Genomic DNA, 24,835 nt, shown 5'->3' with positions numbered 1-24,835 from the left:
AAAGCTTATAATTCATAAGGAAGATGAAATGATAGAAGAGCATAAAGTTAGTGGAGGGAAAACACTTGAAACTATACACTAATGTGAAAGAAAAAAGGATGGATTAAAACAAAAGAATAATTTTTGATATTACAACAAAATAATTCATGAAAGAAAAAAGTGTAATTATACGAATAATGTGATTTTTTTTTTTAAGAAAAGTCCTTACATTACCACCATATAATGAAAGGAAACGTCAATATCATATTATTAATTTCACCCATCGGTTTTCTACTCTGAATACCCTGTTGAGGGTCTTGTGGAGCAAGAGGTTATAGCAGCTGAGTACAGGTGAAAGGCAAACTACACCCTGAACTCACAGTGCACATACAGGATGAGACAGGCAATCATTCACATTCACATGTACACAGAAACCATAATTTTACAAGACGGAAATATACTGTACTGTATTTTTGGGACTATAAGTCACTCCAGAGTAGAAGTTAAAAATGAATCATGAAGAAGGAAAAAAATCACAGAAGGCGCTTCAGCGTCTAAATCACAATTTTGGGGAAATTTATTTTACAAAACAAATTCCACAAAACCAGTAGAACTCACAATCATACCCGAAATCCCTTTTCTCTAATCGTGTTGATGAGAGTGAATGAGTTCTGGATGGATTAAAAACATCTGCTTCTAACTATGGAAAACTTTTAAGGTGAAAATGGCTTCCTTTAACTAGAAACCTGCACCATAATGTGGCTAGAATAGTAAAACCTTGTCGTGGGGGAAGCCGCATGTTAAATTAGCAATACGTTGTTGTTGTTGTTTTTTTTGTTTTTTTTTAAATATTTTTTTATTAGGGTACAGTGATTTTTGGTGCCAGTCCGAGATCTGATTTTAACATATACAAGTCACACCTGTGTATAAATTGCAGGAGGAGCCAAACTACGGAAAAAGTGTGACCATACAGTCCAAATATGTTAATTTTGAACAAATAATTTTGTGAGATTGCAAGAAAAAGTCACTTTAACGGCAAAAGTTGGAATTTGATCTAATATAAATTTATGTGGCTGGCAACCAGTCCAGGGTGTCCCCCGCCTACTGCCCAAAGCCAGCTGAGATAGGCTCCAGCACCCCCCGACCCTTGTGAGGAATAAGCGGTCAAGAAAATGGATGGATGGATGGATGGATGGATGGATATAAATTTATGATATTAGAAGAAAAAATTATAATTTGAAGAGCAAGTTATGATTTTTGATCAACTACACTGATATTACACGCAAAATAAAAACAATTTTATGAGTAAAAAAAAAAAAAAAGTTACTTTACCAATAATGTTTTTATGACCATAAAACCTCATAATTTCTGGAGAATGAAATTTTAATTTGACATGAAAATGTTGCGAGAAGAAACGAAGTAACGTTACAAGAATAACATTATGATGTTACAAGAAAACAAAGTAATGGCTGGCTGTCATGGTTAGGAAGCCTTATTGAGATTTGTGCGTGCTCTCTCTCATTCAATAACTGTAATGTATATTTCACTTTTATCATGTTGTATATATACGGCATCATGCTCTACTTTTTGTGATGTATTATTCTGTTTAATATTCTGGAGACTCAATTATCACTGAGTCTTTAAAAGGAGGCGTGCGTCATGTCACACACAACAGGGTATCTCCTGTGTATATGTGTGTGTGAGAGAGAGACGGTACAAGAAAGGTGTGTGCGTAGGCGTGTGTGTGTGTGTGTATGTGTTAAGACCAGGGATTTCTGACAATCACAGCCTCGATTCTCCTCCCGAGCATTTGAAGACAGATGGGGGTCTTGGGGGCGGGGGGGCGTTCAAAGCGGGAGAGTGAGCGCAAGTGACGACGGTTCGTCAGATCCTTTCGCGTTTGAAAAGTTGATTCGAGAGCAGAAAAAAGCCTCAATGAAAAAAGTATGGAGTCCAAATGTGCTGCTTGATATAAAAAACAAAACAAAAAAAACCCACTCACCTCTTTTAGAGTAGCAGACACCCCCTCCTTCTATGTTTTCCCAAAGAAACAATGTCAGTCTTTAGTAATCATCCCATCAGGCCACACTGAAAATAAAAACAACACATTTTAGGATTACAAAGAACAAATCAAAATGTTACAGAATTAAGTTGTAATTTGGAGCGAAAACAATGAAACATTTTTCCGTTTTTTGTAAAGTCATTTCATTCCTGTCATGTTTGCCTTTATTTTGGAGTAATTGGTTCCTCTCGTTTTTAGAGGCTTTACTTCCTGCCCTCATGTCTCTTTGTTATGGTGCTTGGCTCCACCTGTGTCCCATCCCTTGGGTGTTACTAGTTAGTTTGTGGCTATTCTATCACATTCTATCGTACCTATCTTGAACCCAAACCAGCTTTGCTGAGATTCTTTGTTCTTACTTTTCTTGTATTGGTTTTCTGTATTGGATACTTTTACAATCCCTGTTAATTAAGCAATAACTCTGTTTCCTTTTTTTGGAAATCTGTGAATTGTTATTTTGGGTCCCTTCTGCATTCTGGTTAATATGAAACACACTGGAAAAAAATAAAACCAAAACTGTCTTCTATAGAAACAACTGGATTCTCACTCGGAAATATTGACCGGGTTTAACATTTATGATTGTCTGCCCCAACTGTTTTGTGAAAGCATATTGGGCAGGAAAAATCCCTCTGAATACATCGGACACATGCCTAATCGCTTAGAATGGTCTTAGGAGACGACTGAATCTTTGCTGTCTTCAATCAATCTCAAAATGCACTAAATAACTGTGTGCACCAAATTTTTGTTCTTGTAACTTTATGAATTTACTATTTTCATATTCCCCTTTTTGTTCTCACTGTCATAACACAACTTATTTGTTGTTAAAACTTAATTCTCAAAACATATTTTGACAACTAAACAAAAAAGCCTTCTGTGAGCCTGCAAGCGTCAACATCCTCCCCGCAGGCCAAAATAAAAGGATCCATGGGATACTGAAATTCCAACATGGGAGGAAACGGTACAGCAACACAACGGGATGACGATAATTGTCTGGTTTGGGCCGAGCGAGGCCCGGTCAGCGGGTAAAGCTCAATTACCGGCGCCCATTATTGTCCTGTGCCTGTGGCGTGCAGCAATGGCATTACAAAAGGTGCGACTGGACAAAAGCAAAGAGCGGAGGTGGGAGCCCCCATCACGCTGTTTTTTGCCATCAGCCCTGACAGATGGCCAAGGCAATGAGTGTCTTCAAAGGGCCTGGGTAATGTGATGCTGCATCACTGCCACATAAACACATACACACACTAGTCAAAGTATCAAATAAAACATCAGGTAGGCTTGCTTGTTTGCCTTCTTAGCCTTTGAAGTAATCTAGTGATAAATGTTCCTTTTATCGCTGCTGAAAAAGAACATGTTCATGTTTAAAGCTCTGCCCCCACATTGACTTATTTTATGATGCATCTTCCTGTTTTTTAACCCGCTTTATTCTGTATGTGTGAGTCAATGCAAAAGTTGTGCATTAGTTACTACAGTGACAGCTATAAACTGTTTTGTTTTCTTACAGTATTTGTATGCACAGATGTGAATATTATCGTTAGGCATCATGCAATAGAGCTGTGATTACATCCAACTCTCTCCTGAGGATCTAGCAACTATACTATAGATCAATGTCAAATCTCCTCTTTAACTCCAAAATTCATGGGAAATAAGAGGTTGAGTGTATTCATGTCAACGGTCACACATACACAATATGCCACATACTATGTGGAATCTGAATGAATCAAACCTGTGTGGAAATGGTGTGCCATCAAACTTACTTTTTGAGAAAGGAGCTAGCAGGAGGAATAGGATGAGGAGGGGGAGGTGTGACTTCAAACCCTCACATGAAAAGGAATAAATAATTGGATGTGCTGTTGTTTTTTGGTGCTTACGATTCAGATCGGCGGAGCCGGAAAGCTTTGATTACATCAAGCCTTCCTCGAGTCTTGGAGACCACCCCTCGTGAGCCCACTGCTCCCTTCCCAGGAATCCCTCATTCCTGTTCAAAATGGTAAAAATGTGAAGAGATGACAAAAATCACAAGTGTGAAATAAAGCAATGTATGATGCTTTCTGGGAGGCAGAAACTTCAGACAGTGTTAATTTCGAATAGTCTACTGCTAGGGATGCAATTTGATGTCAACTGTTACCTACAGTCATGAGAAAAAAATATTGGACCACCCTTTGCCACCTTTCATGACATTATAATGCTGGCTCCAAAAATAATTATTCATTCAACCCCTTATACTCCTAAATACCTAACCTTAAGCCAGAATTTTCCACAGCAACAGCTTCACTTTGCTCATTACGACCCCTACCCCCCACTTTGGGTGGGAGTTTGGTGTGAATGAAACAAACGAACAAACAAACAAACAAACAAACAAACAAACTTCCCTGAAAGAATTCACTAATATCGCCACTAAAATCTACTCACACTTGTCGGAGAGAAGCAGTTGTCCAAAATCAGGAGCCTTTCTCCTCATTTGACGACCCCGGTAGCACACGAAGCCGATTGTGAATTTGTGGCAAACAAAAGAAGAATGATTTCTAGAGTCATTCCGCTCCCTACTGGCGACAAAAGACTTCCGCTTCTCAAGATTTCACTTACAAGCGCAATCCCACCTCCTCGCCTCAGAGTGGCGCCGGAGGGTGAACAACAGCTTCAGTCGAAAGTCGCCGGTGGTGACGAAACTGCCTGAACAAAATACAAACAATGGGAAAGAAACACAAGAAACACAAGTCGGACAAGCACGCATATGAAGGTATTTAATCAACTGAAATATTTAACGCCAAAGGACTCATAAATGGCCTTTTTTTTTTGTCCCCGTTTATGTTTAAATGCTTGCTGTACAGGCGCGAAGGCATCCTCACCGAGGACTTAGCTTCGATGCTACTGATATCATCGCTAAAATACCTCTCATAACCACGTGTATGTTTTGCTGATCAATGCGGAAAAGTCGATTTTAGATGAAAACTTCCCGGTGTATTCCCCATCGTTTCCCTTTTGGTTAAATACACGTTTTCAGCTGTCGCTAGACTGTTGTCGCTAACAGATAGCTGAGCGTTAGCATTTCAATGGGATTTGCCATTAGTTCGCCAACTAGCTAGTTAGCATGTCTGAATGGTTGTTGCTTGCAGTTATTTGTCCAGCAAGTCTTGTCGTTGTTAGGTATGTTTACGTATCTTGACAAAAGGGACACTTTTAAGTGTTCAATTCCATACTTTCATATGTTCTGTTATTTAAATGGCAGTTCATGCACGTTAATCCTGGTTTAAAAAAAAATGTATACACACGTATTTTGGCAATAGAATGAATAAAGAAAAGGCCAGAAAGGGAACGTTCACCAAATTTCGTTTGGAATAATAATTATTTATTTATTTATTTATTTATTTATTTATGGGGGGGATGTTGAGATTATTTTAAAACCACATTGCCCATCACTTGCATGTCTTTCACGTTGATTTGTTTTTGCAGAATATGCAGAGAGACCGCTCAAGCTGGTCTTAAAGGTGTCTGGCAATGAGGTGACCACGGGGAGCTCCAGCCGGGACACTTTTTATGATGACCAGTCGCCGGACTGTGATAAGGCCAAGGACAAAAAGAAGAAGAAAAAGAAGGACAAAGATAGGAACTGTGGCACACCCGACAGTGACAAAGGAAAGAAGAAGGTAATGAAGCGTCTTTTCCTTGGTGATTTTAATTGATTGATTGATTGATTGGTGTTATTACTATAGGTGATCAAAAAGAAGAAGGGCCGTGATGGGAATGCAGAAGACGAACGGGAAAACTGTAGGACTCCCATCCGATCGGAGCTGGATAAACTGGAAGGTATCAAACAATTCACAGATCTTCTTCACATGTTACTATTTTGATATTTGTTGTATGACATCTTCAGCAGAGAAGGAACAAACCCCCTTACAAGAAGCACTGAACCAGCTTATCAGACAGCTCCAAAGGTATGACACAATTTTCATGATTATTGGTCACAATTACAACGGCACCTTAACCTATGAGTGCACAAAATTGAAAGCTTTTCAAGGTGTCTTTTTTTTTTTGGTTTGTTGTGTGTTGCAAACCAAAATTAGAATTGTAAGCAAGCTTCAGATAGAAGATATGCTGCAGCTCAAGTGAAGTGGCAAAAAATGGCGCCGTAACAGTACTGTAATACCCTCGTTATGTGTGCAAGGAGAGCCACCATCGCTGATACACTTTCAGCCATTTATTGAACGACTCAGACTAATTGGTCAACTTGTCTCCATTGTTTAAGTTTGAGAATCAATATTAGTGGTATTAGAGGCATCAATAGCTCATATAGAAATATTGTCCCATCTTGTAATCGGATCGATGATCTTTTTCGTCAAATTCACTGAAGACCATCTCAGCTGACTTTGGACGAACTGGAAACCAACCACTTGCAATGCCATTTTTCTTTATTTAAAACACGCAATAAAAAAATGGAGTCTAGAACGGATTTCAATTTATTCAATTGGAAATATCGATTTGATATACAAATAGAGTGAGTTACGGGCTTGGTCATTAAACGAGTGAAGTCAAAGTAACCCCGGCATTGATCATGCCATGTGCTTTTTGTCGTGGACAGGAAAGACCCCAGTTCGTTTTTCACCTTCCCCGTGACGGACTTGATCGCTCCGGGCTACTCGGTCATCATCAAGCAACCCATGGACTTCAGCACCATGAAAGACAAAGTCAAGAAACAATGCTACGCTTCTTTGGATGAGCTCAAGGTAGGAGTGTTTTTAAGATATATTAAATATGGAGTGTTTAGTTTTTTTTTTTCTGCCCCACATTTTATGTTAGAAAGCCTATTTCCAAATTGATTTTCTTATACTAAAATGACAGCTTGAGTTGAGCGTTCCCATGCAATTTATCCGGTTGCCAACGTTGTCATCGTAGATTGACTTCAGGACCATGTGCGAGAACGCCATGGCGTACAACAAGCCCGAAACCATCTACCACAAAGCCGCTCGCAAGCTGCTGCACTCGGGCATGAAGATCCTCAGCAAGGTACATGAAGCAGATCCACCACACTGGGGCAGCAGAACGCTTTTCCAACCTTGACGCCGTTCCTCCACCTTACAGGAGCGTCTGGAGAGCCTGAAGCAGAGCATTGAGTTCATGTCCGGTTTGGATCCGACTGACAAGGCCGCCGGGAAGTGCCTGCAACCAGGGCTGGCCTACCTGCTGACCAAAAGAGAGGCCAGCAGCGAGCGCTCGCAGACACCCGGCACGCCCAGGTTCCCTTCAAACTGTTACTACCACTTTTTTCTTGCCTCTTACCTGTCAACACTCAGCACCTGCCATCAAGTTTTTTTGTTGTTTCCCCCCCCCCCCCCTGAATCCCCCCTTTAAATGCTATTACGTGGAATTGCAGGCTGAGAACGCCAGGAATGTCTTTCAACGTGTCTGGTCTTGTTCTGTGACGTCTTTGTGTGCGTCTTTGTCATTCTGACTCCTACCAAAATCACGTTTGACGTCAAGTAGTGATCAAAACACCGCCAGAAGTGCAGAAAGATCTTCCCTACAAAAGATACACACAATTCCGAAAGTCATTTGCCTCCACTGAAGGAACAGGAATTGTTTAGCAGCTACAACAAAAGCACCTGTTGGTTTGTTAACAGCTAGCATGCTAGCAACCTGCCTACACCTGTCAGTGAATGCAGGTTAATAGTTGTTTACATAGAAATAGTTGGCATTCAAATGCAGAAATAGCTCTCTTGTTTAAGTATCACCCATATTTACAACATGTGTTGTTGCAAACATGCTAGATGTCAGCAAGCAAGCTAGCTGTTAGCACTTTGAAAGCAATGGTTTAAGTCTTTTGCTGCCACAAAAGATGTCCTAATGATGCACATTATACTCGGAGCAGACTGAAGGACAGCACAGCAAACTGAAGCCTCTTTTGTCGCCTTTCATTTTCCGGCAGACCAGACAAGGACGGCAAAGAAGAAGAGGCTGAGAAAGAGCTCGAGGAAATCCGCAAGGTCATCGAGGAGTCCGGGGGGAAACTGTCCAACCGAGTGCTGCAGTGCGACGTGAGCAAAACATGTCTGACAAGGCAACGGTTGCCTTGGTGGAGGTCTGTCTCAATAGTTTCATTTTTTCCTTCTTCTTCTATCTCCCCAGTTGGAGTTTAGCAGGCAAAGGCAGTCTGATGGCTCCACCACTCTGGCTTTTGTCAACCCAGCTGATCCGTCAGTAGGAGGTAAACTCATCGAAAAAGTGAAGAATTGCTGTGATAATCAAGTCACAAAACATCCAATCGGATTCCTTTGCGGTCATGCATATACTACTGAACAAAACACTGGAAAACATATTTGAAAGATATCTAGGATGTTCAAATCTTGTTTCAGACCGATCTCCCTCATTCACACTCAAATGTGTTTGACACTCAAAAGCAAAACTCTTGCATCAGAGCTGAAACAAATCATCTGCTGATTGCTTCCACAGAGGCGGGCTACTGTCCCATCAAGTTGGGCATGATGTCCACCCGCCTGCAGAGTGGCATCAACTGCCTGCAGGGATTCCGCGAGGACAAGAGGAACCACATCACTCCAGGTACCCCACAAAAAAACAAGCTCACTTGAGGGTTTCAGTTATCTGATGTTGCCACAAAATCATTTTGCCCTCGTCAAGTGACCTACATGAACTACGGGCCGTTCACGTCCTACGCGCCCGCTTACGACTCCAGCTTCTCAAATGTCAGCAAGGATGACTCGGACCTCATTTACAGCCTCTACGGGGACGAGTCCAGCCTGCAGGGCTCGGATAGGTCAGTTTGTGTATCATAACTACCAATAATTGTTGTTTGGTTTTTGTGGATCTGTTGCTTCAAGCATTAGCACTGCCACATAGATGATATTCATTAGCATTAGGGTAGCTGCACTTGAACGCTAAATGATGTGGTTGTTTTGAGTACACAACGTGTAATTCTCTTTGTTTAATGTTTGACAGTAAACTTAAACTTAGAATAATTATGAATATTTTATTCCAGCCAGCTAACTAACGCAAGTTGATGCTTCATGCTAGTAATGAATTCAAAGTGTTTGTGTGACATAGCAAGATTGCTTGTCTTGACTTCTAACTTGCTTAACACAAGTAATGACTTACTTGCTTTTGCATGAAACTTGAAAGTAAAGACTTGTGAATTACTCCCACCTCTATTCTATAGTTATCAGTCAATTGTTCATCAATAAGATCAATACATGTGGTCGGCAGCTTGTCGGAGTTCCTGTCCAAGTCGGACGAGTATGTGTACAAAATGGCCGACAACCTTCTGGACGCCATGACTAACGGTGAACATTCAAAAAAGCTGAAGGAGACTGAACCGGTAAGTTTATGTTTTTTTTTTGTTTTTTTTTAACGCAATGTCCTGATTAGCATAACACAACAGGAACTTGATTGTGTGCCCAGCAGGTGGAGGAGCTTTCACAAGAGGACAAAGCTGACGCAGAGGTGAGTCAGGTGTGCGTGCCGTGTTGGATTCAGAGGGTCCCCACACCTGTTTGCCGCCTCTCACATTCCAGCGCAAAATGTCAGTGAAAGTAAAGAGGGGGGGGTCGCACCAGCATGTGACGTTTGCAAGTCAAAGCGCATGTTCTCCAGAGCAGCTGTGTCAACATGGCGGCCGCTCACTGTGAACCGAATGGAAACGTCTTCAAAACACGACCAGCCGAGACCCCGGAGGGGAGTTTAGTGTTTTCATTCGCCGCCTGCTGAATGGCCCCTCACAGCGCGCACACACACTTAGTCTGTCTTGTTTGCCATTCTTGGCCTCCTTCCAGTTCGCTCTCATCCCCGCAGCTCGTCAGCCACAGCTTATTACACGGATGGTATACGTTTCTTTCTGCCAGCAGGATTGCTTTTGAAATCTCGTCCGTTTATGGCGAGTCAGCAAATTTCACCGCTATGCTGTCAGAACTCAAATGTTTAGCATTTAGACCCACATGTGAAATGCTTATTTTTTCCAACCCGTGTTTAGGCAGTCCAACCAGACGCTTCGGGCTGCAGTAAAATGGAGCAGTTTGCTGCTGAGGATCTTTCTGGAGGTATAAGAAGCCATCGACACAAGAGACATTACTCCAACAGACGTGATGTACCTTATTGAGGATCAATAACATTGATTGGGTGTTGTCGTGGCAGCAGACGTGCAGCGGAAGCTGGACGAGACCACGCGGCTCCTGCGGGATCTGCACGAGGTGCAGAGGGAACGTCTGAGTGCCAAACAGCCGCCCAACATGATTTGCCTGCTGGCGCCTAGCACCAAGGAGCTTGAGCTGGGTAAAATAAAAATAATAATATTTATATTTTCTAACATGCTTTGAACCCTGCATCTTCTACAATTTTGTCGATTTGCTTGTAAAAATATGTTTTTGTACACTACATTTGTCTGCAGCTGAGAAGGTGACAGCCAACCTGGCCTTGCTGACGGGTCGAGTGGCGCCGCGTGACATCAGTAGTATTAGGGCCATCAGGAAGGCCATGGGCATCATTCTTCCTCCAGAGCACCTCATAGACCTCACCACGGGTGAATACTTCCATCTCATTTTATATATATACACAAGAGTTTTACACTGTTGGGTTAAAAATGGACCAATCCTCTACTTGGGTCTATTTGACCCAAATTTGAGTCAAGAAATGGGTCTTTTAGTATAAAACAACTCATAAATATTGGTCAACATTGAAACATTGTGCAAAGTTTATATAATATTTCAATGTATTTGTTAGGCTTATAGTTGGACTCGAAAGTATATTTGTATTCAAGTTAATTTTGCAAACAATTATTGGCTTACTTATCAGTTATCGACATCAGCATTTCTAAATTATTGGTTTATCGGTATCGGTTGAAAATAGCATTATCATGCATCTCTACATAATTGGGTTACTTTTGACCCAACTGTTTTTAGAGTGAACTTTAATTGTATTTGATCAGAAATCATTTGGGAACATAAGCATGGTGCTCCCCTTTTCAATATGATCAAGATTTAATAATAAGTATTCACTCTGAAACTGTTCAGTTTAAAGTGTATATATTATTATATGTGTTTGCTAAAATGCTTTTCACTCACATGAACTTTAAGTGAACTGCTTTTTTCAGATGAAATGTACCAGACAGTGTGGCTGTGTTTAAAAAATGAGTCACACTGTCTGGGGCAAAAGCGAAAACGATAAATTTAATTGCTAATGGATAATCACATGCTTATTTGCAATACATTTACATCCAAGCAGACCGATATGTTTCTTTTAGATAATGCAGCGTTGCACTATTGCGCTTTCCCCACCCCTTAGTAGTGCAACGCTATTTTTTGTAAACGGACAGGAAATAATCCCCAATAAAAAGAGAGGGCGCAAGAGAATTGCCAGAGCATCTTTGACAGCTTGAACCTGGCAACTCTGCTCTCCTTGCTGCAAATCGAAAACGATCCTTGTGTTGTCATTCTTATATGTTTTGGTGTGTAAACCTAACAGGAACTCACCTAAATGTCCTTGTTGATGCGTTTCAGTGCGGGAGATGGCTGAACCCATGGACACCACGCCGAGTTGTCAGGATGCACTGCCCATCACTGCTGTTTAATAACTTATTATTTTTTTGTACAAAAAATAAATAAAAAATCCCCATTGTGTGATATTCAATAAACTTTTTTTTTTTTTTTTAATGAACAGACCATAAACCCATTGTTAATAATTTATTTCGAACATTTTGTTCACACGCAGGAGAAGGCCAACTATACAACAGTGTTAATCACAATATCCACACACTTGGAGACAAGACGGTGGTGGAGTAAGGCCACGAGATGAATGCTCCAGAGTCGGCCTTGCTCCAGAAGCAAGTAAGCAAGTAGCAGGCATGACGACAACAATCCGGACATGATTACATGCTTGTCAACAACACAGCTATACAGATTGTGCCATTCAAAATACACACAATACATAACCCGCGCTGCCCGAACTGCAACACGTCTTGCTCATTACACAGTAACAAAGCCGACAAAATGATCCACAAACAGAATCCGTTGTTTCATCGGACACAAAATGTCTACAAAAATGGTTTTAGTACAATACATTTTCTTTCATGGTCATTAAAGTACAAAAGTTCTTCCCTCTCATGTCCTCCATAATACAGCTTCTTCAAGTGCATGTATCCTGGTATCATGTGTGTCTTTTGGGGGTCCACAACATGACCCCCCCCCCCCCCCCCCCCCCCCCCAAAAAAAAAAAAATCTGCCCTACAACAATTACTGTATACCAAATTGACATGAAATTTGGGTAGACAAAATTGGAAGAAAATTGAAGATTTGCCATGAAAAAGGCTGTACCGGAATAACGCTAAATGACAAATAAGGACCCCTCCCTTTTATCATCCATCCACTTTCTATAGCACTTACCCTCTTCTGGTTGCTGGAGCCCATCCAAGCCGACTTGGGCCAAAAAGTCAGACTACAACTGGATTGGTTCACAGGCACATAAAGAGACAGACAAGCATTTACAGTCACGTTCACAACTGAACTCACGCGGCCAGCACGGAAGTCAGGCGAATGAATCACGACAGTTGCATTCTGGAACCTAAATCACTTTCTTTTTTTTTTCCCCCAAGGGGGTCTTGAACAAACTCACCAAAATTTGCAAACAGTCCCTGACACGAAAACCTAAAAACAACCTACTCAGTTTCACCCCCATTATCATCGTCTCCGGAAAAACACAAAATCCAGCATGGGTGTCATCAAGTTGGGATGCACCAAAAAAAGCACAGGAAGTCGGATCTTTTTATGTAAAGGTTCTATTTTGTCCGTTTCCAGTTCCATCCTGAGCTCATCCAGCGCAGTTCGACTCTATGTCCTGTTTTTGCAGCACCCCCGCAGGACAACCGCGGTATTACAGTCACGCCTTGTTGCTGCGTCAACACTTACCTTGCGCGTGCAAGCGAGCGTTGCATTTTTCTCGAGACCTCAGCTGAGGCCCATGCCTTGCTGCTTGCTGGTGTCCGTGCACACGAAAAAGGTCTTGAGCTCGCCTTTGCCTTTCACGCTGATAAAGCCACGGCACTCGCACGAGTAGCCCAACTTGTGCAGCACGTCCGACGTCTCCTCCGTCACCTGTCGGGACCAACATCCACTCAGAATTTGTTTGGTTTGGCTTTTTCTTTGGACGTACTTGTATCTTTCCCAGCTCGCCAGTGCTCTCCATCCTGCTGGCCACGTTGACTGTGTTGCCCCAGATGTCGTACTGTGGCTTCCTGGCGCCGATTACACCGGCGATTACAGGGCCGTGGTTAATACCTGTGAGAAAAAAGAAAAAGAAAAACAAACGTTCAACGGAAGTAAATGATGACTTTTCCAGACAGTGTGAAATGGTGATAAATCAAGTGCGGAATTGTGAAGTGCTGACGAAATTTGGCAGCTTCGCGTTGCCAAGTAAGATGACATAAGCTTTCCCAATCCGGCCTCACACAAGCACACACTCGCAAAGGGTTGAATGTTTGTTTGAGCGCACACTCACCCACGCGCAGCCTGAAGTTGTTGAATGAATGTCGGTTGATGCCGTCCAACTTGCCGACAAGTGCCACTGCAAACTCCACCATGATGCCGATCTGCGCCTGCTGACGCTCCCGGTCCTGGACGCACACACACGGCATTTGTTTTGGTCAACTGAGATGAGTGCAGCCAAAATGTTGAAGAAAATGTCTCCCAAAACTCAAATATCCATTAAATACACTTAAGAATTCTCCCAAGTTAAGGTGACAGTGCACCACCATTTATATCTAAAGTGCTACTGGGTGACACTACTGCTATTTATGAAGGGTGGGTTTACTTCATTTTAGTTTCAAGGTTATTTTATACATTTATTTCTAATTGTCATTTAAAAATAGATCATATATTTTCTATTTTTTATTTGCATTCATGCATTATTTTTGTAATGTTATAATAAAATTAATTCAATTATTTTTATTACTTGCATTTACTTATTTTAAAAGGTTCTTATTTTTTCCTTTATATCTTCTTTTTAATGTGTTGCTTTTTCTTATTCATATTAGTATTCAATTTTTTTTCCAAAATTATTCTCAATTTCTTGTTTCTATAATATTTTTCTATTGTTTCAGATTTTTACATGTATTCATTTATTATTAAATGTTTTTTAATTTGTATTTTCTGTTCTTATTTTCATATTTTTTTTCTTTGCCTTTTTTTTATTCATTCCTATTCTTTAATTATTTAATATTAACAGTTATTTGAATCAGTTTATTCTGTCCTCAGATAAACATTTTTAGTTGCTATTTTTTTTGTAATATTTCATTTCACTTTTCTCATTGTTATTTTTGTATTTATTTGTATTTTTAAATTCCTTAAAATCACTAGGTTATTTAAATCAATTTAATTTTGTTTTCAGATATATTTTTATTTATTTATTTTAAAAATATATTTAATATTTTTTGTTTATTCTTTTATTTGTATCAATATCAATTAGACATTATTTAATGAATATTCCAACCAATTGAGACTATATATTTTGATATTTAAATTTGTCTAATTTTTACCAATTATCCTAATTTTTCTTGTTAATTCCGTTTTAATTTTATTATATTAATAAATACACATTTGACCCATGCAACCCCATTTTTTTTATTTTCAATTTTTTTTTAAATTCTCCCAACATTGTTATTTTTTGACCGGGGGTCTACATTTTACTTCCGTTCTTTGTGGCAAACACGTTGAATGTTTCTGAGCATTTTTTTGAAGAATTTTGGGGAGTTTCAAAAAGAGCAACAAAATGCACTTCAATGGTTTATTCTAGGATTTTCGTTATTGGCGATTCGACGCACTCCCTATCCATACATGTCGTTGCGCAACAGTTCCTCCAAGCGCCCTCTTCGGCCAGCCCACCTGGTTGTTCTCCTGACCGAGCGTCCCGCTGAGGCCGGCCGCCGCCATGTACGTGCTGCCGATGGTCTTGATCTTTTCCAGGCCGCTGAACTTGGGCTTGGATAGCAGCTGCGGGGACAACAACGCCATCATCCCGTCACGTGACGATTCGACCGCAAAAGGAACGGCGGGACGCCAACCTCGTCGAAGTCTGCGATGATCTCGTTGAGGAGCCTCAGGCACTCCAGGCCCTCCTTGTTGATGTCGCACTCAGTGTAGAACTCCTTGAAGTCGGGCACCGAGGCGAACATCACGCACACGCAGTCGTACGACTTGTAGTAGAGATCCTGTTGGCGGGGAAGGAGATTTCCATAGAACGCGATCACTCAGCCATTGCGGCTTCATGTATTCGCGTAATTACAAATTCCCATCCAAAAAACAAAAAAAAAACAGCTGCCGGCACCTCACCTCGTTCTTCTTGTTCTCGCCCACAAAGAGCGAGGCCACGTGGGCAGGCAGCACATTCTCCAGCAGAAGGCGGTTCAGGTTCTCCCGGGTCTCGATCTCGTCCTGCTCCGTGTGGTTCTTGTACTTGAGCAGGAAGTCCTGGCGGAAGACTGACTCGTTCTGATGGGCGCACACACACACCAGGATTGGTTGGGCAACGATGATGATGATGATGATGAAGGGTAGAGTAGGCGAGCACCTGCTGTGAGATGATGAGCATGGTGACCAGGAACAAGGTGATGTAGATGCAGCTCATCACCTGCGGGTGCTTCACCAGTCCCACCAACCTCACCATCGACGCGTCTGATAGGCTGTGCACAACAAACAACACCCACTCACAGACTTCTTTTTATTACCTTCTTTGACTTTTTTGCCCATATCTCTTATTTATATTTTCATAGTTTCTTCTATTTATTTTTTGTGATGTTTTTTTTTTTCCTTAAAAACAGTGCAATTTTCTTGCACTTTTTTTTTTATTTGGGGAATTTATTTTTCCCGTTGTTTTTATTTCAATTATACATATTTCTCGTGTTATTTTTAAAAACTTTAAAAGATCTTATTCCATATTTTATTTATATATTATGTTCACATTTTTAAACTATTTTAATCAATGGTTAATTTTGGTCCTTCTTATTTCTTGAGCACATCTTCCTCATTTTCATTTTCCTATTTTTTTTTTAAATTTATATTTGATTTTTTATTTCAATTCTTACATTTTTTGCATTCTTGTAATTTGAATTTTAAACACATTCACGTTTCTCATGTTCTCATTTTTCTTTCAGTTTTGTCTTTTTTTTCAGTTCACTTATTTAATTCTTATTTTTAATTAGTTTTTGTTTTTTATTTAGATTTTTTTTCTAATTTTAATCTATTTTCATTTATTGGGATTTTAATATTTTCTTTAGGTTTTTATTTTTTCTTATTTTTATATTCAGGTTTCTGCTTATTTTTTGACACGTTTTTTTTTTCTTCATTGTTCTTAGTTTTTATATTTACATGTTCCCTCGTGTGTGTAAAAATGAGCCCATTAAGCTACAATTAAGTACTTTTCTTCCAGATTGGAGTATCTAACAATCTATTTATTTAAGGAAGGCATTTATTTTATTCTTTTTAAGAGGATAACCAACTCAATAACCAACTGCAGTACAACGTAGTGGGACTGACTTAAGGTAAATCGTAACGTGTAGTCTAAAATGTCAGTTCATCAGGATGAAGAACTTGGAAGTTGCTGCTATTTTAGTTAGCAATGTAGAGTATATCAACAGAGAAATGTAGTATTTATCATCAATCCGACTTTTTATTCACTTTTATTAGATTGGTGCATCAAAAAAACCTGTTAATTTGAGTTTTATGCGCGTTGATATGATCTTATTGAATCACGTCCCACGTAAATCCTTTAAAGCTTGTTCCGGAACAACTGTCCATCAAAATAAAGGTTGCATAACTCTTTCTACGTAAACACATAGGTCTAAATCCCCCCTATGTGACCGGAGACTTTTCGGATTTTCCACAAAGCACCTCACTCGCTCTTTTTTTTTTTTTTTTAATTCTTATATTACCGATCTTATCGCGGTATCGAGTCCCACCTGCTGCAGTTGCCGTCTCCGGTAATCTGAGCATGGAGGACGCTTGCGTAGGCCACAAAGAGTTGCTTGTTGGTGCTGAGGATGATGATGTAGTACGCGCTGGACGTCAGGGCGAGGAAGAGCACTTTGAGCTCCAAGCTGACCCGCAGGAACACGCTGCAAGCCATCAGGGACAGGATGCAGCAATACACCGAGTACTGGAGGGGAAAACGAGAGAGGAGACCATTTTAAGTAACAACCAAGGTTATTTTTGCAACCTAAAACTCAAATTCAAAAATCAATTTCGTTAACAAAATAAAATAAAAACAAAAATGCTTTTAAAAATCAAAAACCAAAACCACATTTTATATTTACAAAACTATAATTATAGCAAAAATGTCCTTCATTTTAGTCACTGATAATTAATTTAATGCATGAGTCTTTAGGGAAGATTTTTAGTGTGATTATAAGTAGATTTATTTTGATATTAACCGGAATAAGGACGTTTGAAAGTGCGTCACACAGAAGTGACGTCATCGAGCAGCAGCCAATAGAAAAGCACCTTCAGATGACGTCGCTCCCATGGTGTTTTTCAAATATTTTTGTGCACAAGTAATACACATTTTACACTACATACACTAAAGCTAAACTAAATCTAAGCATTTATTAAATAACTAAAACTAATAAAAACTAACAGAACCACCCTGAAAACTAATTAAAACTAAGTAATTTAAAAAAACAAAACTCAAAATAAAATAAAAACGAACTAAAATGAAATTCCAAAACTATAATAAACGTGGGAACAACTGGTTTAAAATTCTGAAGTAATAGTGTTGATTGAATCTATTCTAAAAAACTATTGTGTGCGCCCCAATTCTATTCATGGTAGAAAATAAAATACCTTCTCAATCACATTGAAAAACCCATTTCAAGCCTTGAAACCTGGACAACTGTTGAAAAACTCTTTTAAATTGCTCTTACAATAAAAAAAAGAAGCTTTTAAATCATATAATGTGACTACATAAGTGTTGCACTCAAATTTCAAACACAAATTTCCGCAGTTAGTGCACACTTCTCAACAACAGCGACTTAAAAAAAGAAACCCCAAAAAAAACTGCCACAAAAACAGAAAACATGAACACAAAATAATTTAAGGATTTAATGATTATTTAATAATAATAATTGAAGTTTTTTTCTTATATATATTTTAAAATATTCCCTGTTAAATGTCTTTTCCGGTCGTTTTTACAAGTGGGGCGTCAACCTTCTATTTCCATTACAGCCATAGAGTGCTAATGCGCTCACAGGCAGACAGAAGAGTCCTCCCTGCAACCCCAGTGGCTGGGAATCATTTGCGTGACCCAGGGTGGGGACGTCACCACTGGAACATTCTGGAAAATCTGCCTGGATGAAGCACTGTGGGAGAGAAGGAAAAGAAGGTTGGAAAATTGTAATGAGCCAAAGAGCAATGCAGTTTTTTTTTTTTTTTAGTGGGGTGTCTTGTTCACCAGGTTGAAGACTGCCAAGAGAACGATGACGGCGGTGGTGACGGCGGCCAGGGGGAGGCGCACGCACGGCTTCTTCACCACCGCCTCAGAGACGGACGCCAGCCACTGGCAGCCCGACAGCTTCTCTGGAAACATGTGCTACACGCACAGGCAAGGGAGAAAAAGTTATGTGGTGAAAGAAGATATCTGACATTCATTGTCACACACGATATGTGAGGGTCGACTATTCCCGTCAAGGACACGAGCCGCTAAGTTAGCTATAGAAAACAGGGGTGGATTTAGTCACTTGGGGCCCCTAAGGCAAACCCAGTCATGGGAGCCCTCCACTTCTGCAAAGATTTTAAATATGTTTATTATCAATTAAAAAGTGTGAATGAGAGGAAAATTAACTTTTTTTTTTTTTTTTTTTTTTAAAAGATGCTTCGCCGTTGTACCTGAAGTTTCCATCAAGTTTAGAAATTTATTGAAAAGAATCACCCAGAAAAAGTTTTCACCATTCGGGCGATCGCTCACTATGATGATGTTTGCCTTGGACATTTTCGAAGGATTGTTAAGAAAAAAAAGAAAAAAACAAAAAAAACAAGGGTTGCAGGCGGAGGAGTGGAACCGTCACTTGCCTTCGGGAGATGATGTGCGGCTTACATGATGTAAGCGTGAGTGAGCGAGGATAAATAAAATAAAATAAAAATAAACAAGATTGTTAAAAAAAAACGAACATCATTCAATCAGTTCTTTACAAAACACCAGGCAAAAACACAGAGAGAACATGAATCAAAGAGGGCAAAAAACGAAGAGGACAGCAGTTCAAAAGGTAAATGACCATAATTTTTATTCTTTACTCTATTCTTTGTTTTTTACATTGTGCAAAACTCTCATTTATTGTGCAATAATCTTATTGTAACATGTATTTGTTACATGTTTTGATGCATTTTTATGCTTTATAAAACATTTATGTCTGAATTTTGGGAGGCTTGGAACGGATTAGGGCATTTACATTCTACTTAAAAAATTTTCGACTTAAGAACTTTCTTCCAGAACCAATTGATTTCGTAAGTAGAGGTACCACTGTAAAAGTATGTCAAAGCCAGCGGCATTCCGCACCGACCTGTATGTGAGCTGCGAAGCAGATGGCCAAGGTCAGCACGAGGACGCACGCCAGCGCCGCAAACGTCACTCCCAGTGTCTGCCGCCTGACGGTTACCGCAGACGAGCCGGCGTTAGCCGACCTCCATTTTTCTGCGTTTATTTCATTTCTGTTCATCGTGCTCATACTCACTCCCTGGTGACTAACATCTGGATGGAAAAGATGCAGAGGAAGATGACGGCGGCGCAGCCCACGTAGTGCTTGAATATGGGCAAATCCAAGGCTCGGTACTTTGGAGACAATGAGAGAGCGTTTGAATGGGAACCAAAATAAGGATAATGTGGGTTTTTTTTTTGTTTGTTTTTTTGTTTTTTTCAACTCACCTGTTTTTCGAGGTCTTTCTTTGGAAACCATATGGCTAAACTGCCACTCTCCTCAGACTTGTACCATTGTCTTGGGAAGGTGGACATCATAATAATTAAAAAAAAAAAAAACAGATTTTTCTATCATATAATACCATAAAAACTCTCAAGTAGATAATATGGCTTGAGCCACAGAACATTGATATTCACATTACTGTAGTTTTCAGTGAGCCTGTCATGCATGTTTGTGGTATAATGTGGGATCAAGACAAGAGTACCGTACTAGGAGGTAACCCGTCCACTGAGCATTGACATTATCATATCAAGACTCCTGGAATATTTGGTCTATATTTTTAGCCATTTTGCTTTCCTACACTGTGTAAAAATGTATTTTTTTGTGTGTAATTATTTTTAGGTATAGAAATAGAAAGGACTAATGAAATAAAGTTTTTAGGTATTATTATTGATGAACATTTAACATGGAAAAAGCATATAGAATATGTTAAATCTAAGGTATTCCAAACCGTAGCAGTTTTACACGAGGCTAAAGAATCACTGAACAAGAATGCTTTGTTATTGTTATATAATTTATTGAATGTTCCATACCTGACCTATTGCTTTGAAGAGTGGGGGTGTGCTGGCAAAACCTACACTGAACCTATTTTTCTTTTATAGAAATGTGCTATTTGTGCCATTTTTGGATGTGGATCACACTAATCCAATATTTATACAACAAAAAAACTTTCAGATTTAATTAATTGATGTAATTTAACTGCCTTAAAAATAATGCATAAAGCCCATCATGAAATTTTACCATCCATCCATCCATTCATTTTCTTGACCGCTTATTCCTCACAAGGGTCGCGGGGGGTGCTGGAGCCTATCTCAGCTGGCTTTGGGCAGTAGGCGGGGGACAACCCTGGACTGGTTTCCACCCAATCGCAGAGTGTTATATAACACTATTGTTTAATTTATTATGATTAAATTTACTGTAATAGAAACAATTACATGATATTTTTGTTAAAATAAAGTCCTTTACAATTACACATTTTTTAACATGTTGATTTGGGCAAATTATTAATTTACGGTAATACATTTAGAGACTACAAATAATGTGAATGGACTTTATTACAATCTGCCTCGTGTTTACCAATCTCGGCTCACTACTGGCGCGTTCGAGAGTTTCCGGATTCAAATACGAGCATGGGTCATCAAACCCATTTTTATAATTTGTTTCTACATTTGGTTGAAAGTTAAAACTGTATAAAGACTTTATGATGGCTGAATTCTATTATGTTTATTTACTATGTTTGTGTTTTTCCCTGTTTTTTTTTTCCTGAGCTTGCCGATGGACTGGACCTACTTGCTGCCCAGTTCATCTATGGTGGTGGTCATCTCGTTGTGCAGGTCCTCGTCAAAGCGACTCTTCTGTGACTTGTTCCTGCGCCCAAGAAGCAGACGCCATTAAGGAATATTAAAAAAAGAAAAAAAAAAAAGAGACATAAGGCCGCTGATGGGGGTTAATGGCCGCGGTGTGCACATTAGTCAGAGAGAGAAAAAAAAAGAGACGGTGTCTGTATAGATCATGCCTTTGGTGCACACAGAAGGAGGGAGTTAACCGGATGCTGTGAGCTAGATGAGGTTTTGGGGGGCTATGGAAAGCCCCCTGAAGCTATCTGGCAGGAAGGAAGAGGTCGCACAGATGTACACAGCAGATACATAGATGCCGCGCCCTGGGTTAGAGCTTGGGAGAGCACGTCGGCATCATCCTGAAAGGAGGTTAACTGTGTCGCGTGGTCAGTATGATGAAGAGTGCATCGGCCCAGCCGAGGTTAGTGTTGGGTTGTTAGAACTCGCCGCTCAGATAGTAGTTCTCACCCACCTACTTAATTATTGCATTCTTTTTCATGCATGACCTCAAATAATGGCCACTTCGGCAAATTTTGATGAAGCCTTGCATATTTGCGTTTCGGCATTTGAGAAAACATCCTTCGTTATTCACAGAAAAACTTGCCTATTCACCGTTTTCGCTCTCAGGCGCAATCCATGTCTAATTTTAAAAAAATTGCTATGGTGCCATCTTGTGGCATCTATAAGTAATTCCAAATGTTTCGGTGGGCATCAATTACTTGTGGATTTTGACTGTTAACAAGGAAATGAACAGCAAAATTTATACAGCGGTTTTCACCATGGAAGATAAGTTCCAGATCCACTCGCAATACCATATAAAAAATATTACTTTAATATAATATTGGACCTGCCATATGCTCTATTCTTTGAGAGGGAACACTTTATCCCCAAATTTACAGATAAAAACACCTTGGGCCACTATTTGTGGAAATACATCAAATCATTCATGAATCCATTAAACAGTCCGAGTAGTGCATTTTCAAAAAGTAAATGTTTCCTTAATTTCAGGTTGAGAACTCCTGCACTTTGCTAGCGGCCCAAACTCACTTATGGCTGCTGACCGAGGGCGTGGACAAGGAGAACCGCTCTTCTAGTGACTCATCAAAGCTGTCATAGGAGCAATAAGTCATAACACAAAACACATCACCAACACAGCAGGCATGTACTGTCGTTGTCATGTCAATCTATGGCAAATCGCTATGACGAGGCAAGTAGAGCTGGCTGGCTGACTGGCTTTGGAAAGTATGTGCATTGTTGACTCTTTATTTAAAGCACAGTTAGCATGAACTATGCTGCAATCCATGTACAAAATAGTCTTTTGTTTACCTCTCAGGGATCTTGGAGCTGGTTGCTGTTCGCAGTGGGATGTCCTGAAAAACAAAAACTATGGATTACGCGACATAGTGTTTATTTTTCAACAACTAGAGACGAGAGCATTTCAATTTTTTTTATCTCAAACGGTGGATTTTGGATTATGGATCATTTATAGACATTCTGTTCATTTCTAATGTACACGGTGGCAATTATCACCTTGGAGAGCGACTTCCCGTTGCCGAGGGGATCCGCGGCGAAGCCCTCTCGGCTCTGCAGGTGGGCGAACGGCTTGACGGCCCCCCAGGACTCCAGGTAGCGCGTCATGCGCACGGACGCTCGCATCTTCAGACCGTCGTTCACCCGAGGCTTGGGGACGCTGCGGCCGCTCTGCGTCGGATCTTTGGACTCATCAGAGGTACGCGACGCATTTTAAAAACGTTATGCAGTCGTAGATAGCTTGGCTGAAACACTTCACACTGCACTCGCTCAGTGTGACGTTTGGTTTATTATTTATAAATACACGCCACCCTCATAGAGCCCGTTTTTCAATTCAAGGCGCCTTGCCATTGAGGCAGAAGTCCTCTTTCCACGCCATAGTCGTAAAATATAATCAAAATAGAATGTAGAGAAATAAAAAGTGTTTTCTTAATTGCTACCATTTTCTTTTCCACTTCACTTGGACCACTCGGAAGTCAATGTACTGCTGTGTTTGACATTTACAGTGAGCCATATATCCTCCATACACCTACACATCATCTAAAGTCATTTTTAAAGGCATGTTTTCAAGTGCATGCATAACAAGCATCAAGTGCCTTTTCAAGTGCCGCCGAAGGTCATAAACTCACCCGAGGGTCAATAACGAGGTAGGTTCTGACGTTGAGCTCCTTGAGGTATTGATCCCGGAGCTGCCCCTCGCCCTCTTCCACCTCGTACGCCTTGTTCAAGTGCTTCAGAGTCGCCTCGGTGATGTGCACGCGTCTATAATGACCATAATGATGCACGGTTTGGGTTTTAGCCGCGAGTTGACATTTCGTAAATGGTGCCACCACACGACGACAACAACAAAAAAAGGCAAGAAAAGTTTTTTTGGGCTATCAAGTAAAACTCCTAAGTTTTTTTTTGTTTTTTTGTAGTATGAATAAGAATACTTTTTTCTTTTTGTTTTTACATCATATAAAACAAAAATCACAAAGATGTATAAAATAAATAAAAAAAGGGGGGGGGGTTGTATTGTATAAAAAAAGACAATATGAAAACTGCATGATTTTTTTTTTTATTCATAGAGTAAAAAAAACAAAGATAAACAGATTTATTTATTTTTATTATTATTATTTATTATTTTTAATTTTGCATAATTTGCACAATTTAAATGCACAATTTTTTTTACAGTGAATTTTTCCTAACTTTTTTTTTTGGGGGGGGGACTTTATGAAAAAAAAAATCATAAAGTTATTGCCCTATTTTATATTTAGCCAAAAGCAAATAAGTGACTGGTTTTATTGCATTGAATACCAATAATATGTACATTTGGTAGAGTCTGACCTTTGTCTATATGTCCTTGATTGCTCATAGGCAAACTTTATATTCAATTAATATACAGGTATATGTACATACCGTATTTTAAAAAATAATCCTTTGGATTTTTATGGTTATTTTTGTTGATAGTCCACAGTTACATGACAACAAAAAGCTAACATATTACTACTTGCACTTACCCCGGAAGGCCCCCTGACTCCATGTGGTTGGCTAGTGTCACATCATGTGACCACACGTCAAACTGCCACTTGCGTAGGCCAATCACGCCGCACAGAACGTTGCCCGAGTGCACGCCCACTCTCATGTTGATGTCCACGCCGGTGGCCTCTCGTACCTGCCTGCCACACATTTAATCACAACAAGGCTATAGACATCACGACTACTAATGTCCAACTGGTCAAACTTTTAGTACTTTTTGCACAACCTCCCCAATAGAACATTCTTTTTAAAGCTACTGTTGGTTTGCCGTATCGTCTTGATCTCCTGATTTTAAACTGTGAATAAAGAAGAATTGGTGAAAATTTAACAAGGAAATTTATAGTTCCATTCATAGATCTGCTATTATAGAGAAAAGAAAATCGTGCTAAAAGTACTGAAACACTGAAGTTTTGGACATGCACATTGAAATTTTATAAGGTCAAGACAAGTTAAGGCCACCTG

At 39.9% G+C, this 24,835-nt stretch overlaps 3 protein-coding genes across 10 annotated transcripts in view; 1 reads left to right on the top strand and 2 right to left on the bottom strand.

Annotated features, from left to right (window-relative positions):
• Positions 1-4,613, bottom strand: part of nkd1 (NKD inhibitor of WNT signaling pathway 1) — a 55,712-nt gene extending 51,099 nt beyond the window's left edge. The window contains exons 1-3 of one of the 2 annotated variants that reach the window (XM_077519702.1): positions 4,448-4,613; positions 3,907-4,013; positions 1,982-2,067 (exon numbers count right to left, since the gene is read on the bottom strand). The gene's annotated coding sequence lies outside the window, so the exon portion shown is untranslated. Of the gene's footprint in view, positions 1-1,981; positions 2,068-3,792; positions 3,845-3,906; positions 4,014-4,447 lie in introns of those variants that run through there. The other variant, XM_077519703.1, reaches the window with a different exon arrangement.
• A 5-nt stretch (positions 4,614-4,618) lies between these two features.
• Positions 4,619-12,218, top strand: brd7 (bromodomain containing 7). Of its 5 annotated transcripts, none has more exons than XM_077519698.1 (17): positions 4,619-4,775; positions 5,489-5,682; positions 5,749-5,842; positions 5,913-5,970; positions 6,615-6,759; positions 6,929-7,039; positions 7,115-7,269; positions 7,959-8,067; positions 8,159-8,237; positions 8,483-8,590; positions 8,669-8,804; positions 9,251-9,362; positions 9,446-9,487; positions 10,014-10,080; positions 10,175-10,312; positions 10,428-10,559; positions 11,536-12,218. In XM_077519698.1, the coding sequence occupies exons 1-17, from the start codon at positions 4,727-4,729 to the stop codon at positions 11,604-11,606; spliced, it is 1,800 nt and encodes a 599-aa protein (XP_077375824.1). In that variant the 5' UTR covers positions 4,619-4,726; the 3' UTR covers positions 11,607-12,218. The 5 variants fall into 5 exon arrangements, with proteins under 5 accessions (XP_077375824.1, XP_077375827.1, XP_077375825.1 ...); XM_077519701.1 differs by having other exon boundaries at positions 5,910-5,970; positions 9,449-9,487; positions 10,178-10,312; XM_077519699.1 differs by having other exon boundaries at positions 5,910-5,970; positions 9,449-9,487.
• Positions 12,219-12,604: 386 nt separating this feature from the next.
• The window catches only part of adcy7 (adenylate cyclase 7), a 38,153-nt gene continuing 25,922 nt past the window's right edge, over positions 12,605-24,835 (bottom strand). For 2 of the 3 annotated variants that reach the window (XM_077519692.1, XM_077519690.1), the window contains 19 exons: positions 24,355-24,513; positions 23,485-23,617; positions 22,856-23,044; positions 22,652-22,695; positions 22,373-22,432; positions 21,279-21,356; positions 19,937-20,006; positions 19,746-19,843; positions 19,575-19,659; positions 18,470-18,607; positions 18,267-18,377; positions 16,983-17,179; positions 15,596-15,707; positions 15,358-15,516; positions 15,090-15,236; positions 14,911-15,018; positions 13,529-13,643; positions 13,184-13,308; positions 12,605-13,125 (listed from right to left, as the gene is read on the bottom strand). In XM_077519692.1, coding sequence (XP_077375818.1) covers positions 12,979-13,125; positions 13,184-13,308; positions 13,529-13,643; positions 14,911-15,018; positions 15,090-15,236; positions 15,358-15,516; positions 15,596-15,707; positions 16,983-17,179; positions 18,267-18,377; positions 18,470-18,607; positions 19,575-19,659; positions 19,746-19,843; positions 19,937-20,006; positions 21,279-21,356; positions 22,373-22,432; positions 22,652-22,695; positions 22,856-23,044; positions 23,485-23,617; positions 24,355-24,513 — 2,275 coding nt within the window. In that variant the 3' untranslated portion in view covers positions 12,605-12,978. The remainder of the gene's footprint in view (positions 13,126-13,183; positions 13,309-13,528; positions 13,644-14,910; positions 15,019-15,089; positions 15,237-15,357; positions 15,517-15,595; positions 15,708-16,982; positions 17,180-18,266; positions 18,378-18,469; positions 18,608-19,574; positions 19,660-19,745; positions 19,844-19,936; positions 20,007-21,278; positions 21,357-22,372; positions 22,433-22,651; positions 22,696-22,855; positions 23,045-23,484; positions 23,618-24,354; positions 24,514-24,835) is intronic. The other variant, XM_077519693.1, reaches the window with a different exon arrangement.

The sequence above is a fragment of the Festucalex cinctus genome, chromosome 4, assembly GCF_051991245.1.
Source record: "Festucalex cinctus isolate MCC-2025b chromosome 4, RoL_Fcin_1.0, whole genome shotgun sequence".
NCBI classification, from domain to species: domain Eukaryota; kingdom Metazoa; phylum Chordata; class Actinopteri; order Syngnathiformes; family Syngnathidae; genus Festucalex; species Festucalex cinctus.
The sequence above is the reverse complement of the archived record's forward strand: the minus strand, read 5'-3'. Positions and strand labels throughout refer to the sequence as shown.